The 12,998-nt window shown below is 46.1% G+C and overlaps 1 protein-coding gene across 5 annotated transcripts in view; it reads left to right on the plus strand.

Annotated features, from left to right (window-relative positions):
• Positions 1 to 12,030, plus strand: part of Erg (ETS transcription factor ERG) — a 97,952-nt gene extending 85,922 nt beyond the window's left edge. For 3 of the 5 annotated variants that reach the window (XM_076869006.2, XM_076869008.2, XM_076869010.2), the window contains 4 exons: positions 2,634 to 2,744; positions 3,327 to 3,383; positions 4,014 to 4,061; positions 10,129 to 12,030. In XM_076869006.2, coding sequence (XP_076725121.1) covers positions 2,634 to 2,744; positions 3,327 to 3,383; positions 4,014 to 4,061; positions 10,129 to 10,649 — 737 coding nt within the window. In that variant the 3' untranslated portion in view covers positions 10,650 to 12,030. The remainder of the gene's footprint in view (positions 1 to 2,633; positions 2,745 to 3,326; positions 3,384 to 4,013; positions 4,062 to 10,128) is intronic. The other 2 variants (XM_076869007.2, XM_076869009.2) reach the window with 1 other exon arrangement.
• Positions 12,031 to 12,998: the final 968 nt, after the last annotated feature.

Below are 12,998 nucleotides of genomic sequence, written 5' to 3' on the forward strand. Positions count from 1 at the left end.
AGCCATCACCCTGTGTCCCTCACACCAGCGGTCCCCAGTGTCAGCGCTTGCCAGTGTCACGTCCCACAGAGGGCAGCTCCATGCCACAGCATGTGATCCGTATCTGACAAGGAAGGCCAGCCCAGAATGTCATGAAGGAAACAAAAGGGAGCTTATCTGCCGCGGCAGCGTGTTTATGGACACGTCCATCACAGCCCAGCGACGTCTCCAGCACTTGGCTGACAGTTCGATTCTGTCTGGTGTGTTCAGGCCCCAGCTTATTATCTAGGGAGGAGAGGACGTGTTTATTCATCCTAAAAAGGATTTTTATGAATAAAGAGTTTGAAAATATTTTTGTAGTCCTAGTTTGGTGCTTGATGTTTTTCCAGTCACACTTCATCTGCGAAGCTTTTCGGTTCACAGTCGTGTCTGAGCTACCTACGGTCCCCAGCGAGAGCTGAGGCACAGTCCCCTGGCGCAGGGAGAAGCAGGCGCTCTCGAGCTCGCGGCCATCTTTGAAATTTGTAGTGGCACCCTCCAGAGAGCATTCTGAAATCATTACCTGCAAGAATGTGGAATCATAGAGGACCAAAGGAAATTCCCTAGTGGTGGCTTTCTCAAAACTCCAGTGTGCACCCAGGTCACCTGGAATCTTATTAAAATGCCAAATCTGACTCAGTAGGTCTGGAGTAAGATTAGACATTTCTAACTGACGCCCAAGTGCTGCTGATGTTGTTGGTCTATGGACCACAGTTTAAGAAACAAGGATCCAGGACATATTTCCATGGTATCTTGCTTTTTCATTTGGTAAATATGTGTGCTTGTCTGCTCATGAATCGGGGTAGATGTTGCATTACTCGTAGAGTCTTCTTTCTGAGACAATTCTCATATTGAGACTCTGGCTAGCCTTTTTTTTTTTTTTTTTTTTTTTTTTTTTTTTTTAAGAATCTGTACAGTGCAAAATGCTCCCAGAGAGTTAGGCTGAAATTTAGTTGTAAATTGATAGCGGCTGCAAATGTAATTCCCACGTGCAATCCCAACTCCAGAAAAGTGAAACTCCGAGGAGCTGGGTGGGAAAAGCTGAAGGTCTCCTGCAAGACTGCCAGCCGAGAAGGAAAGTGAGCAACAGCAAGTTTAAAAAGAAAAATTATCTAACCCTTCAAAGCTCAGGAGGGTAGGGTTTCAGAGACCACCCCAGTCGCAATGCTTGCAGCCAAACAGACCAAATAAATTAAGGCAATCCTGTGTTGGATTTCACATCACATATCACTTCTATTCTCTTTGGGATATGAAAATAGGAAGAGACACATGCTCAGCAACTTGGTCAAGCTCTTTGAAGACTGACCCACCCCAATGCCATTTTTAAATTTGATTAAATGATTTGTTTAAAGAGAGGTTTAAAGATGATGGCACTGCCTGCCCTCCAAGTGAGATTTTTATAGCCATCTCCTGCTGTCTGGAAGGAGAACACCTGTTGGAATACCTGGCTATGGCTTTCAGTTGGCCCCAGGTTGACATTTGCATTGAACTGAGGCCCATGGATCCAAGAAGCAGTTGTGAAATGACTCTGTAATCAGATTGCAAGGAGGAACAGCTTTGCATATGCATAGTGAGAGCAGGCATAATAATATTTTTGAAATATATTTTTGAAAGAAACTTGAAATAACATAGAGTCTTGGTGCTCATTAATAGAACTCACACTGAGGAGGCAGAAGCACAGTTATTAGATTTACTCTGCAAAGTGCAATGGAGGTTTATGGACAAGTGAGATCACCATACAAACACGAAGAAATCATGGAGTAAGATTTGACATTTCTAACTAACTCCCAAGTGCTGCTGAAGTTGTTGGTCAGTGGACCACAGTTTAAGAAACAAGGATCCAGGACATATTTTCATTGACATGTCCTTAGCTCTGAAGGTCATCATTAATAGGTTGTGGGGCAATTCTGTAGTTCTTGTAATGTCCTCTAATTCATTTCATACAATTAATTTTAGAGACATTCTAAATTTGTTTGGAAAAGGGAAAGAATGGACATTTGCCTAGAAACATAACTAGACCAGTTACAACTGGCAGTGTAAACAGATGGAAAAATGGGAGGAAACCACGGGCGTCAACTCACAAATGTGAGGATCGAAGGTAGCAATGGTTCCTAGGGATGGGAGGAGGAGTCCAGATGCCTCTTGATGGATTTTGGTGCAGACCACAAATAAGAAGTGGGTGAATCAGCTAAGCTGGAGGGAGGGTCATCCAATAGAGGGGTGGATTTGGGTCTGTCCAAGATGAAAGCAGGACAAATTAGATGGTAAAAAACAAAAACAAAAACAAAAAACAACTTTAACATGGCCTCGACCTCTGATTGGAGAAAAATGCTTCAGAAGAGTCAGCAAGCTCTGGAGGAATCTATCTGCCAATAGGAATTTTCAGATAAATGGAAGAGAGAATGTATAATTTTGTATATTTTGTTATGTCAACAAAATATACAAAATTATAATTTGTACATAGAACCAAGATCTATGGCACATAGGTTGAATGCTGCTTTCTATTACTAGACTTTCTTATAAGCTATTTATTCTAATAAACATAAAATCTTTTAAAAAATCTGTTAGAAAAATTGCATTATTGGGTTTTTGAGTCAACTTTTTTGTCTTTCCAGATTTACCTTATGAGCCTCCCAGGAGATCAGCCTGGACCAGTCATGGCCACCCCACCCCTCAGTCAAAAGGTACAGAGTTGCCTCCCTCTGCCTTGATCTGCATGTCACCAGGTGTGTGTGACTGCTGATGGAGTAAATGACAATTTAATTAATCTATGATTTTCAACAAGTGGTTGGTTTATTCCTTCGGCCACAAAGCACAACCAACTCTAAATGCTGTTTGGGTTAGATATACCTTCAGAACAGAAAGGAGGGAATGAGGTGCGTGTTTGACAAGATGTCTGAGGACAGACCCAATGACCGGTGTTTTCCTTAATTTTGGCTCTGCCTCACTTTATTTTCCTGATGGTTTCTCTTTTATCTGTTTATTTTACAATATGAGTCATTTTTTTCCTATTCTGTAAACCATCTCAAATTCTTCATTTTTTATTTTTGAAAGGAATAAGGTAGTCACAAAATTTTTAAATAATGGAAAATTTAAATCCTTCTTTTTGTTACAATGTCTTCATTTGCTCTCATTGGAAAGGGAAATTTGTCCTCACCGTAAGTTGCTTCTTGTTAAAAGAGTCAGATTATTATCTTAATAATAAAAGTAATTGATGGAACAATTATGTAATCAACAACATCAAAGACGAGTGGCCAAACCAAACCTAAGTTATAGCCAGTTCTCTTTTTGTGTGTTTGAATTTCCAGCTGCTCAGCCGTCTCCTTCCACAGTGCCCAAAACTGAAGACCAACGTCCTCAACTAGGTATGTTTTAGGACTCCCCCAGATGGTCATAAAAGAAGATCCAGGCCCAGCAGGGAACATCTAAAACATGCCATCTTTGAAAAGAACTTAGTTTATGTCTTTCTTTGCGACAGTTTCATATATAAACCAGGGGCCAAACAGTCTGTCCACTCTTTTGGGATGACTTGAGATTTTGCTGAAAAATGGGGGGGAAAAAATTTGTGTGCAGGCTGCCTTTGAGATCTACAAATTCATTTAACTTTATTTCCTGTGCCGTGTGCACCAGGGCCAGGACGATTACACGTGCCAGGTGGAAAAGCAGAGGAAGGTCCATATGGCCCTGAGCTGAAATGGCCAGCCTGGGCACTCAGCACAAATTCATAGCCCTGTTCTGGTCCTGGGTTAGAGTGAGCTGTGGGCCAGGTTTCGGGAATCAGGGAATCCAAGTCCTGCTACTACCTAGGAAGCCTTCAGCAAGAAGCATCTCTGGGATTTCGTGTGGCACCTCCTAAAGGAGATGGAGGCAGGTGCTTTGGGGACAGGGAACGATTTCAGTTCTGAAATACAGAAATCGGTTCTGTTAGCCCAAAGACTCAGGGTACCAAGTCACAGTGATGCCTTTGGATCTGACTTCTTTTCTTTCTGCTGTAGATCCTTACCAGATTCTTGGACCAACAAGTAGCCGCCTTGCTAACCCAGGTGAGATATCTGATGATTTTGTTCGCACACATTACTCTTCAGGTGGTGGCAAACGTGTACTGGTGAGAAATTCCTTCAACGGAACAAACTGTAGTCTCAGGGTTCACTGGATTGTTTGCTTTAGGGGAAAAACAGGTCGGGGTATAAGCTAAGATTCTTAGCTTCAGTGAAGAGCATTGTAACCTAATCTAAGCTGTAACTTTTCTAGGGCTGTTGTAACAAGTACTATGGAGCAGGTTGCTTAATAACAGAAAGTATCATCCAGAGGCTGCAGGTCTGACGCCCACACGCTTAGTGGCAGCGCTGGGGGCTGTGAGGGAGGACCTGCCACAGGCCTCCCTCCCTCCTTCGAAGTCTTGTTGTTGTTGTTGCTGTACCAGGGATTAAACTTGGGCCCTCCACCACTGAGCCACACCCCCAGCCCTACTTTGTATTTTATTTAGAGGCAGGGTCTCCCTGAGTTGCTTAGCACCTCGCTTTTGCTGAGGCTGGCTTTGAACTCACGATCCTCCTGCGTCAGCCTCCCGGAGCCTCTGGGATGACAGGCGTGTGCCACTGCTTCCAGCTCCTATATCTTTTTTTATGATCTTCCCTCTTTATGTGTCTGTGTGTCCAAATTCCCCCTTTCTATAAGGACACAGTCACATTGAAATAGGGCCTCCTCCAGTGACCTCACTTTAACTTAATGATCTCTGTAAAAACAAAGGCTCTGGGGGCTAAAACTTTGATGGGTGGATTTGGGTTATACACATTTCAGGTATAGGAATTAGGGTTCTGGGGCTAAGACTTTTGACATGTGAATTTGGTGGGGGGGGGTGACACAATTCAATCCATCACACATGCAGATAAAATAACTCATCTTTTTTAAAAAGGAGACTGTTAATGACAACCACAAGACTTCAAATTAGGACCCTCTTCCATCATCTGTTTCTGAATCTAAACACTAGAGTAAGGTGTTTAAATGCCTCCTTGGTCCATTGTAGCCAGCGCCTGGCTACAGCACATCTCCTGTCCTCACGTTTCCGTGCCAACCCAATCGTCCTGTTTGTGTTCAGATCAGAACCAGCTGTGCAGGCCCCCGGCTCCGGCTGTGCACTGCACCTGTGGGACGTTCTCAGCAGCAGTCAAGTGCGAGACATCCTGGTCAGTCACAGGGCGAGTCCAGGCTGCAGTGTGCCTTGCCTAACTCTGAGGCAGAGTGGGTTGGGACGCCAGCAAGTTCAGGTTCAGGTGGAGGCCTTCCCCAATCAAGAATCCCTGCTTGGAGAACACCAGCAACGGGCTCTTTGACATGGAATTGTGGTTAGCACTAAATAATTCAACAAATGCTATTTAAGCAGCTGAGTAGCTAGAGGGGACTGTTTTCTTTACTGCTTTAGCCTTGGGCTCAAACTAGGAGCTCAACCATGATTCCTTGAGTCCCTGAATGCCAGGAGTCAAGAGAGGTGGCCCTGGCCTCAGGATGCAGGTCGGTACAATGCTCCAGGCCAGAGCAGCACGCTCCTTTCTCTAAGTGAGCGTCCAGCTGGAGGCCAGGTCTCTGCAGGGGTCCCTCCCCATCCCTCTGCTCTGCCTCCCATTTGCAACTGGCTCATAACCATTCAAGTAAAAATAATGGCTGTGTTTTGAGAGGATTATAATCAGTCATGCTCCAGGAAGACGGATCTGGCAGCAATGTTCTAAGGACAGCTTAGAAAGACGGAGCGTGTGGAAGCTGAGCACTCTGGGAACGCTCACAGCACCGTGTGAGACAGCAGTCCAGCAGCTCCCACAGACGCCCCCACAGGATGTACCATGCCTCTGAGCCCTTCTGTGCATCCTGCCAGCCCTGGGAGATTGTTATCTCCAGCCTACAAAAGAAGAGTCAGGGGATCAGAGAAGTCAACTAACTCTCCCTGAGTCACTCAGCCAAAAAGATGGGAGGCCTGCTTTGAAACCTGTCTCTAGTCTGTTTCTGGTCCTGCACGCACTACCCGCAACTTGCTTAGCACCTTGGTTTTGCTGAGGCTTCTTGGGGAAGTCCTGCTGTTTGTCAGGGGATGAGAGTGTGTGCTCTTCCAGTGGGAGTTCACCAAGCTTCAGGGAGGGGGCAGTCCTAGCAGGGCCTGAGGGACTGCGGAGGGGTGTGCAGAAGCCAGGCCAGAGAGTCACGGCTTGTGCAGGACTGAGCACGGCAGCCTGGGGCCTGGGTTCCAACCTCTGCCCACCGTGGGCAACAAAGTCAGTTCTGAGCTCCAATGTCCTGTGGCTCCAGTGGGCTAATCTCATGATTCTGTGGGCATTAACCTGTCACTTGTAAGGATTTAGGACAGTGCCTAGCCCAGAGTAAGCTTTCAGAGGATCTCAGGAAGTTCTGAGAACACCAATATCTTCAGCTAATCAGAAGAGCCAGCAGGGTGCTGCTGGGCAAGTCTCCTTCCTCTTCAGTGAAGAGACACCTTTACTCACTCTGGTTTCCAGCCCAGACAATCATAATGAGATTCCTGAACTGAATTCATTCTTACAGTGACCTGCAAGGTGGGCCTACTGCTGTCCCACCCACTTTGCAGAAGAGACAACTGAGGTGCAGAGAGCTGGGGAGTTCCTCAGAGTCCCATGAGCAGCAGAGCCAAGATTGAGCAGCCCAGGCCTGCACATGCTCACCTGGCGTCCAGCTCTGGAGCTCAGGGAAGGGGCTCCCAAGGGGACACCCCTGCCTCCATGCGGAGGGTCCACCTGTGCTCTGCTTCTCTGCGCCGCCTCCACCTTCTATAAAAAGTGGCCCCAGACCACTGCCACTTGGGGCATGCTGTTTGCTTTCATTATGCCCTTGGTTCTGGTCAGCTGAGGGCTGTAGACCTCAGTGGGACAGTGGGACAGTGGGACAGTGTCCACCTGCAACACTCTGCCCCGCTGTGTTTTGGGGACTGTTTAGTTTCTTGCCCTTTTTGCTAAGTTTCTACTTCGTTGCTAGGACGTTCCTCTTTTTCTTGACTATTGGGAGACAGCTCTTCTCCCACCAGGGGAGGGGGTGGCCTTCCAGACTCCTAAAGCTACCCTTCACCCTTTCACCCTGTAGCTGGGTGGCACATGCCACCTTTTCTCTGGCACGTGCCACCTTTTCTCTGGCACGTGCCAGTCTTTTCCCAACTCTGATTTTTTCAGTTTAGTGCCTGAGGACAGAACTGGTTCCTCCTTGCTGATGTTGGACAGAAGTCAGCAGGACAGGGTGAGAGAGGAGGTCTGAAGGGCTTTTTACCAGACAGGTGATTCTCCAGGTGGAGGTGGCTATGCTGTCACATGAAAAACCCTTTTATCTTTTTCCTTGTTGGCATAGCCAGTGAGTGACCCAAGCCACTTTTGGTTTTCTCTAAATGCTATTTTTTTTTTTAAAGAATTCTATTCCGTATCACAAAATGCACCTCATCACACATCATTATTGTTTTAGCAGTAAAATAAGACTTAGTAAGGTGCTTTTGAAATTTTTGAAATTCTGTGGCCAAGAGTAACAGTGACTTCTCACCTATCACTGTGTGTCCTTGAGAGTTCTCCCACAGTGAGAGCCTTCGCGGCCTGCACTGGAAATGCAAAGCATTTGGTTCAGAGTGTTAAATTTAGCAATTAATGAGGCTGATAGCGTGTTGAATTCTATGTTGTTCACTCAAACTTGCACTGAGTTTTATGTGTGTAGTTTAATTCTCAGGTTTGGAAGCTGCTGAATCTTGCTCCCCTATCTCTTGGTTCCACAGAGCCTTGGGGTGCTCCCAGGCCTGACCCCTGTGCCTTGCCAGTCAGTGGGTGAAGTGGCCTAGCAGGCCGTTGGCACTCCTGTCTGCCCAGCTTGAGTTTCCTGCCCTGGATGTAGACCCCCACTCTCTAGCTCCTCGGAGGCAGGAGAGGTATGAGCCCACAATCCCCCACTGGTTCCCTCCCATCATGTTGGTGGGGGCAGTGGGTGAGGGACACATTTCTTAGAGGTGACGACAATGCTTGAACAGACACCAAGTGCTCTTTGAGCTGTGTAGGCAAATCTGTGGAGTTGCTCTATGGGAGCAAGTTGACACTGAATATTTATTTTCAAACAACTTTATATGTTTATAGTGAAGCATATGTTAGACTGTTAAATCAAACATTCATGGTTTTTCCTATTCCCAGGTCAACTATGGAATTCTTTTTTCAAGTTTTAATCCTTTGGTTACAATATATATACTAAAACCATATGGTTCTCTCATACCATTCTTTGTATTTTAAAAATGCATATTAATGAAATGTTGGAAGGAACACAACTTGATTGGGAACAGTTTGTATATGTAGTTCGGAAAAAGCAAAGACTTCCATTGGGATGAGCTACAAGCTGTTAATATGTTTCAAATGTACTGCAGGCTAAAGACCATCTTTTCCAGAATATATATATATATATATATATATATATATATATATATATATATATATATATAAATTAAAAGCTGACCTTTCTCACGATGCTGTGGTAAGGATGAGTTCACAAACATCCACTTCCATGTAGCCAAAGTGGAAACAAGGATTTATGAGTTGCACAATTATATAGGGAGCCAGTGGGAAAAATTTATGGTAAAAAAAAATTTATCATTGATTTTCACATGACATCAATTCCCTGAGTAGTTGCCAGTTGAAGTTATTTTAATCATTTTATCACATCTATTGATCCTATTTATCATATTAAAGAAGGTATTTTTTTTGGCATTAAGCCCAAGATAATTTTGTTAGTGGGGCTTTGAGAAGACCCACCTCTCATCCATTTTAAAGCTTCTAAAGCCAGGGCCACACAGCTCAGCTTCTCTGGGCTCGGGATGGCTGTCAGTACTTACATCACCCCTCCTTGAGGAGCCGTGAGTGGACTTAAAGCACTGAGGCACAGTGGTCAGAATGACAGGGCCAGGAATTTCTCTGATTTAAGAAAACCAAAGGCCATCTCTGTGTGCTTGCGATGAATGGAGAGAATCCCGACTTTGTCCTCGCAGCTGAGTGGCAGCGCTCTGGGCCGGTCTCCTTTGCTGCCCAGAAGGACTTGCCGCGGTGTAATGTTGTGGGGGTTTCTCTCGGGAACACTGCTTCACAGTCGGTGTGGCCAGGCCGGGCCGCACGTGGATTTCCGTTGCCCTGTGTTGGCCTCTGTACTGGAAATGGGTGATCTGGTTTGAAATGGAGCCAACGTTTTTCTGAACTTCCTCATTTTGAGTGGGTTAATTCTGTGTTAGGAAAAGTTTTGACAGAATTGCTTTCTGGGCACCAGCAAAATGTTTTGTCAGAAATAACAGTGTTTACTTCCATTCTCTATTTTTTTCCATAAACATTTAGATGTTCATTTCCGAAATCTGACTTTTATTATTTCACTTGACCTAGCCAATATAAATAGTATTAAGTCATTATGACCATCCACATAATGGCATTCTCTGCCTTAGAAAATAGGAAAAATCAGCTTTTCCATCCCCCAAACACCAGGCTGACCTGGCTGTTCTCTGAAGGAAGTCAGAAATGGATGGAACCAACCTGAACTTTGCCCCATGTGAATTTCCTACATTCCACGGGGGACTTGGATCTCTCAGATGAGCCTGAGAATGACCAAGGTCAGCTTCCTAGGTGTCAAGCAGGGGATGAGGCTACTGGGCAAGTCATGGTCAAAGGCGTGTGTTCTCAACAGGGAAGGCTGAGGAAGCAGCGTGGGGCAGCGTGGAGACTAAGGAGGTTCCAGATTTCTTAAAGCCTCCTTGAATCTGGACCCTAGCTTCCACCTGGTCTTGTGGGAGTGGGGAGCAGACCTACAATGTAGGTCCTTTCTTGAGGCAAAGGGCTGTCCCATAGTTCCTGGGTCATTCTGACCAGGGGACACCTGGGGAGATGAGCAGCCCCTGTCCATCCAGGCCATCTCTCTGGAGCCGTGGGTAACCACAGGACAAGAGCAGGAACACCCCAGCTGCTGAAGGATGGGAGAAGGCCTGGTCCAGGGCATCTGGATGGCATGGGAAGAGCGCCAGCTGCTGTCCTGGGCCAGGTGCCCACAGCTCAGAGCCTGTTCTCACTGGTGCTTTCTGTCCTTCCTCCTCACTAGGTAGTGGCCAGATCCAGCTCTGGCAGTTTCTCCTGGAGCTCCTGTCTGACAGCTCCAACTCCAACTGCATCACTTGGGAAGGCACCAACGGGGAATTCAAGATGACAGACCCCGACGAGGTGGCCCGGCGCTGGGGAGAGCGGAAAAGCAAACCCAACATGAACTACGATAAACTCAGCCGTGCCCTCCGTTACTACTACGACAAGAACATCATGACCAAAGTCCACGGGAAGCGCTACGCCTACAAGTTCGACTTCCATGGGATCGCCCAGGCCCTCCAGCCCCACCCACCAGAATCCTCTCTGTACAAGTACCCCTCAGACCTCCCCTACATGGGCTCCTACCACGCCCACCCTCAGAAGATGAACTTTGTGGCGCCCCACCCTCCAGCCCTCCCCGTCACATCCTCCAGTTTCTTTGCTGCCCCAAACCCCTACTGGAATTCACCCACTGGGGGCATATACCCGAACACCAGGCTGCCCGCCGGCCACATGCCTTCCCACCTGGGCACTTACTACTAACCCCTCGATGGAGGCCTTTCCCAACAGTGTACAATCGCCGATCAATTGCCACAAACTCTGTCGGAGAACATGAATTAGAAGTGCCTCAAGCCAGAGGAAAAGGCTTGATGGGCTGGGGAAGGGAGCCAGGGAAGAGACCCAAAGACTCATGGTGGGAGGGAGTTACTAAAGTGTTACTACAGAAATAAGATGCTCAAAGTGTAATGCATACGGATGTAGGATCTGTGGACCAACCGTGACAAAGACATTGTGTGCAGCAAGCAGGAAGTCCTGAGGACAAGTGCCAAAGGAAGTGGCCTTAAGTAGTGTATGAACTGTAGAGTAGAGTGTGGGATTCCGCTCATGCGACCCAGGTTTAAACTAAAGCAATAGAGATAACACAGTCTTGGGCTAACCTACCGTTTATAATGTCATTTTAAGGAAAACTACCTGTATTTAAAAATAGAAACATATCAAAGCCAAAACAAGAAGACGAGAGAGACTGTGGCCCCGCATCAGACATTGCCAAGGGTTCCTTGGCATTAGCTGCGTCAGTTGGAATCCGACTTGTTCCATTTGATAGACAGCTGTCAGCTCTCTCAAACTGTGAAGACAACCCAAAGTTTCCATCTCCTTTACAGGATTGCAGGAACTATGAGCCAAATGGTGGGACTGCGGATGTGTATAGAGTGGGCGTGTTATGGTAGATAGAGGGCTGGAGGAGGAGGACGAGGAGGAAGCAGAGGAGGAGGAGAGGAGGAGTGGGAGAGACTTTTCAAGCAGCAAAGACTGAATTTAGGACATTTTTGGTGGAGAAAGATTATTCGTGGAGACCTGAGGTTTAATGCAGTCAGTGTTATACCAAACCCAGTGTTACCAGAAAGGACCAGTGTAATGGAGGAAGGGGGAGTGGTAGAATTAAGAACCAAAACAGCCATCTCTTTGTTTGTCAAAAGAAAAATTTAACTGGAATTGTCTGATATTTAAAAGAAACGTTCAGGACCTCAGCATTCTGTAGGGGTCTTGTGCCCCACAGGGTCAGGTAAGAGTTGGCCTCTGGCCACCACAATCAGATCTCAAAGGCATTTTGGGGAGGTGGGGTCCAGTTTTCCTTTTCGAGTCGCGAACGCTGTGCGTTTGTCAGAATGAAGTATACAAGTCAATGTTTTTTTTTCCTTTTTATATAATAATTATATAACTTATGCATTTATACACTACGAGTTGATCTCGGCCAGCCAAAGACACATGCCAAAAAAAAAAAAAAAAGAGACAATCAAAGATATAATGTGGCCTTGAACTTTAACTCTGTATGCTTAATGTTTACAATATGAAGTTATTAGTTCTTAGAATGCAGAATGTATGTAATAAAATAAGCTTGGCCTAGCATGGCAAATCAGATTTACACAGGAGTCTGCATCTGCACTTTTTTAGTGATGAAAGTTGCCTAATAGAAACTTGTGCTGAGTGTTTTGGGTTTTGTGTTACAATTTTACTTTGTCCAAGAACTGATGCCAGTGGGGGCCAAGCAGATAGGATGTTGGACAGGTGATGTGTGCCCCTCCTGACCCTCTTGCCTCCACCTTGATTCCCAGCACCATCTGCAACAGAAGGGCCCAAAGCTTCACCGTGAAACTTCCACATGTACACCTAGAAGGGAAAGAGGCCTCTAAAACTGAGGCTATAGTTGAGGAATTCCAGTGTAGCACTAGCCACAAATCACCCTAGTTTCTGCTATGATCATAAAACATTTGCAGAATGGTGAACAAGCCACTCCTGTGAACAAAAGCTGTTGTTACGATTGGTCAGTGAATCATCATGGACAGCTGCAGTTTTTCACTTCAGGGACAGCTTCTAAGTTTGCCATGTAGCTTCTTTCTGGGGTCCTCATCAACTAGACTAGTGCTCTGATCCTTCCATGCCAGAATAGTCAGGCACTGTGGTCTGAGATTCCCCAGCCCTGGGCCTGACCTTCCAGCTCTCCTCTCACATCCTGTTTCTGTGATCCAAACTCGATTTCTTTGAACACCTTCTCTTTGTGTCACAAGTACGGCCCACCTTGGCCAAGGTGAAGGCGATTCTGGAGAGGAGAGGCAAGTCACCTGTAAAAAGGAGCAAGCCTGTGCACCTTTTCAGCCTGAGTCAGTTTAAATTGGCCATTTTATAGCGGTTTCGGGGCTTGTTTTGCACTTTGTAATCCTTTTGCTATGATTAAACAAAGTTGCCAAACCTCTGTGCTGTGCATATTTTGGCAATGGTCTTGAAACTCAGTAGGGTACGATTACCAAAGCTTCAGACATCCCTCATTATTTGGATGGAAAGGAGCCCAACCATCAATCATTCTGCAGCAGCTCGGGAAAGGCCCACAGAGGG

Source organism: Callospermophilus lateralis, chromosome 10, assembly GCF_048772815.1.
Source record: "Callospermophilus lateralis isolate mCalLat2 chromosome 10, mCalLat2.hap1, whole genome shotgun sequence".
In the NCBI taxonomy this organism is placed as follows: domain Eukaryota; kingdom Metazoa; phylum Chordata; class Mammalia; order Rodentia; family Sciuridae; genus Callospermophilus; species Callospermophilus lateralis.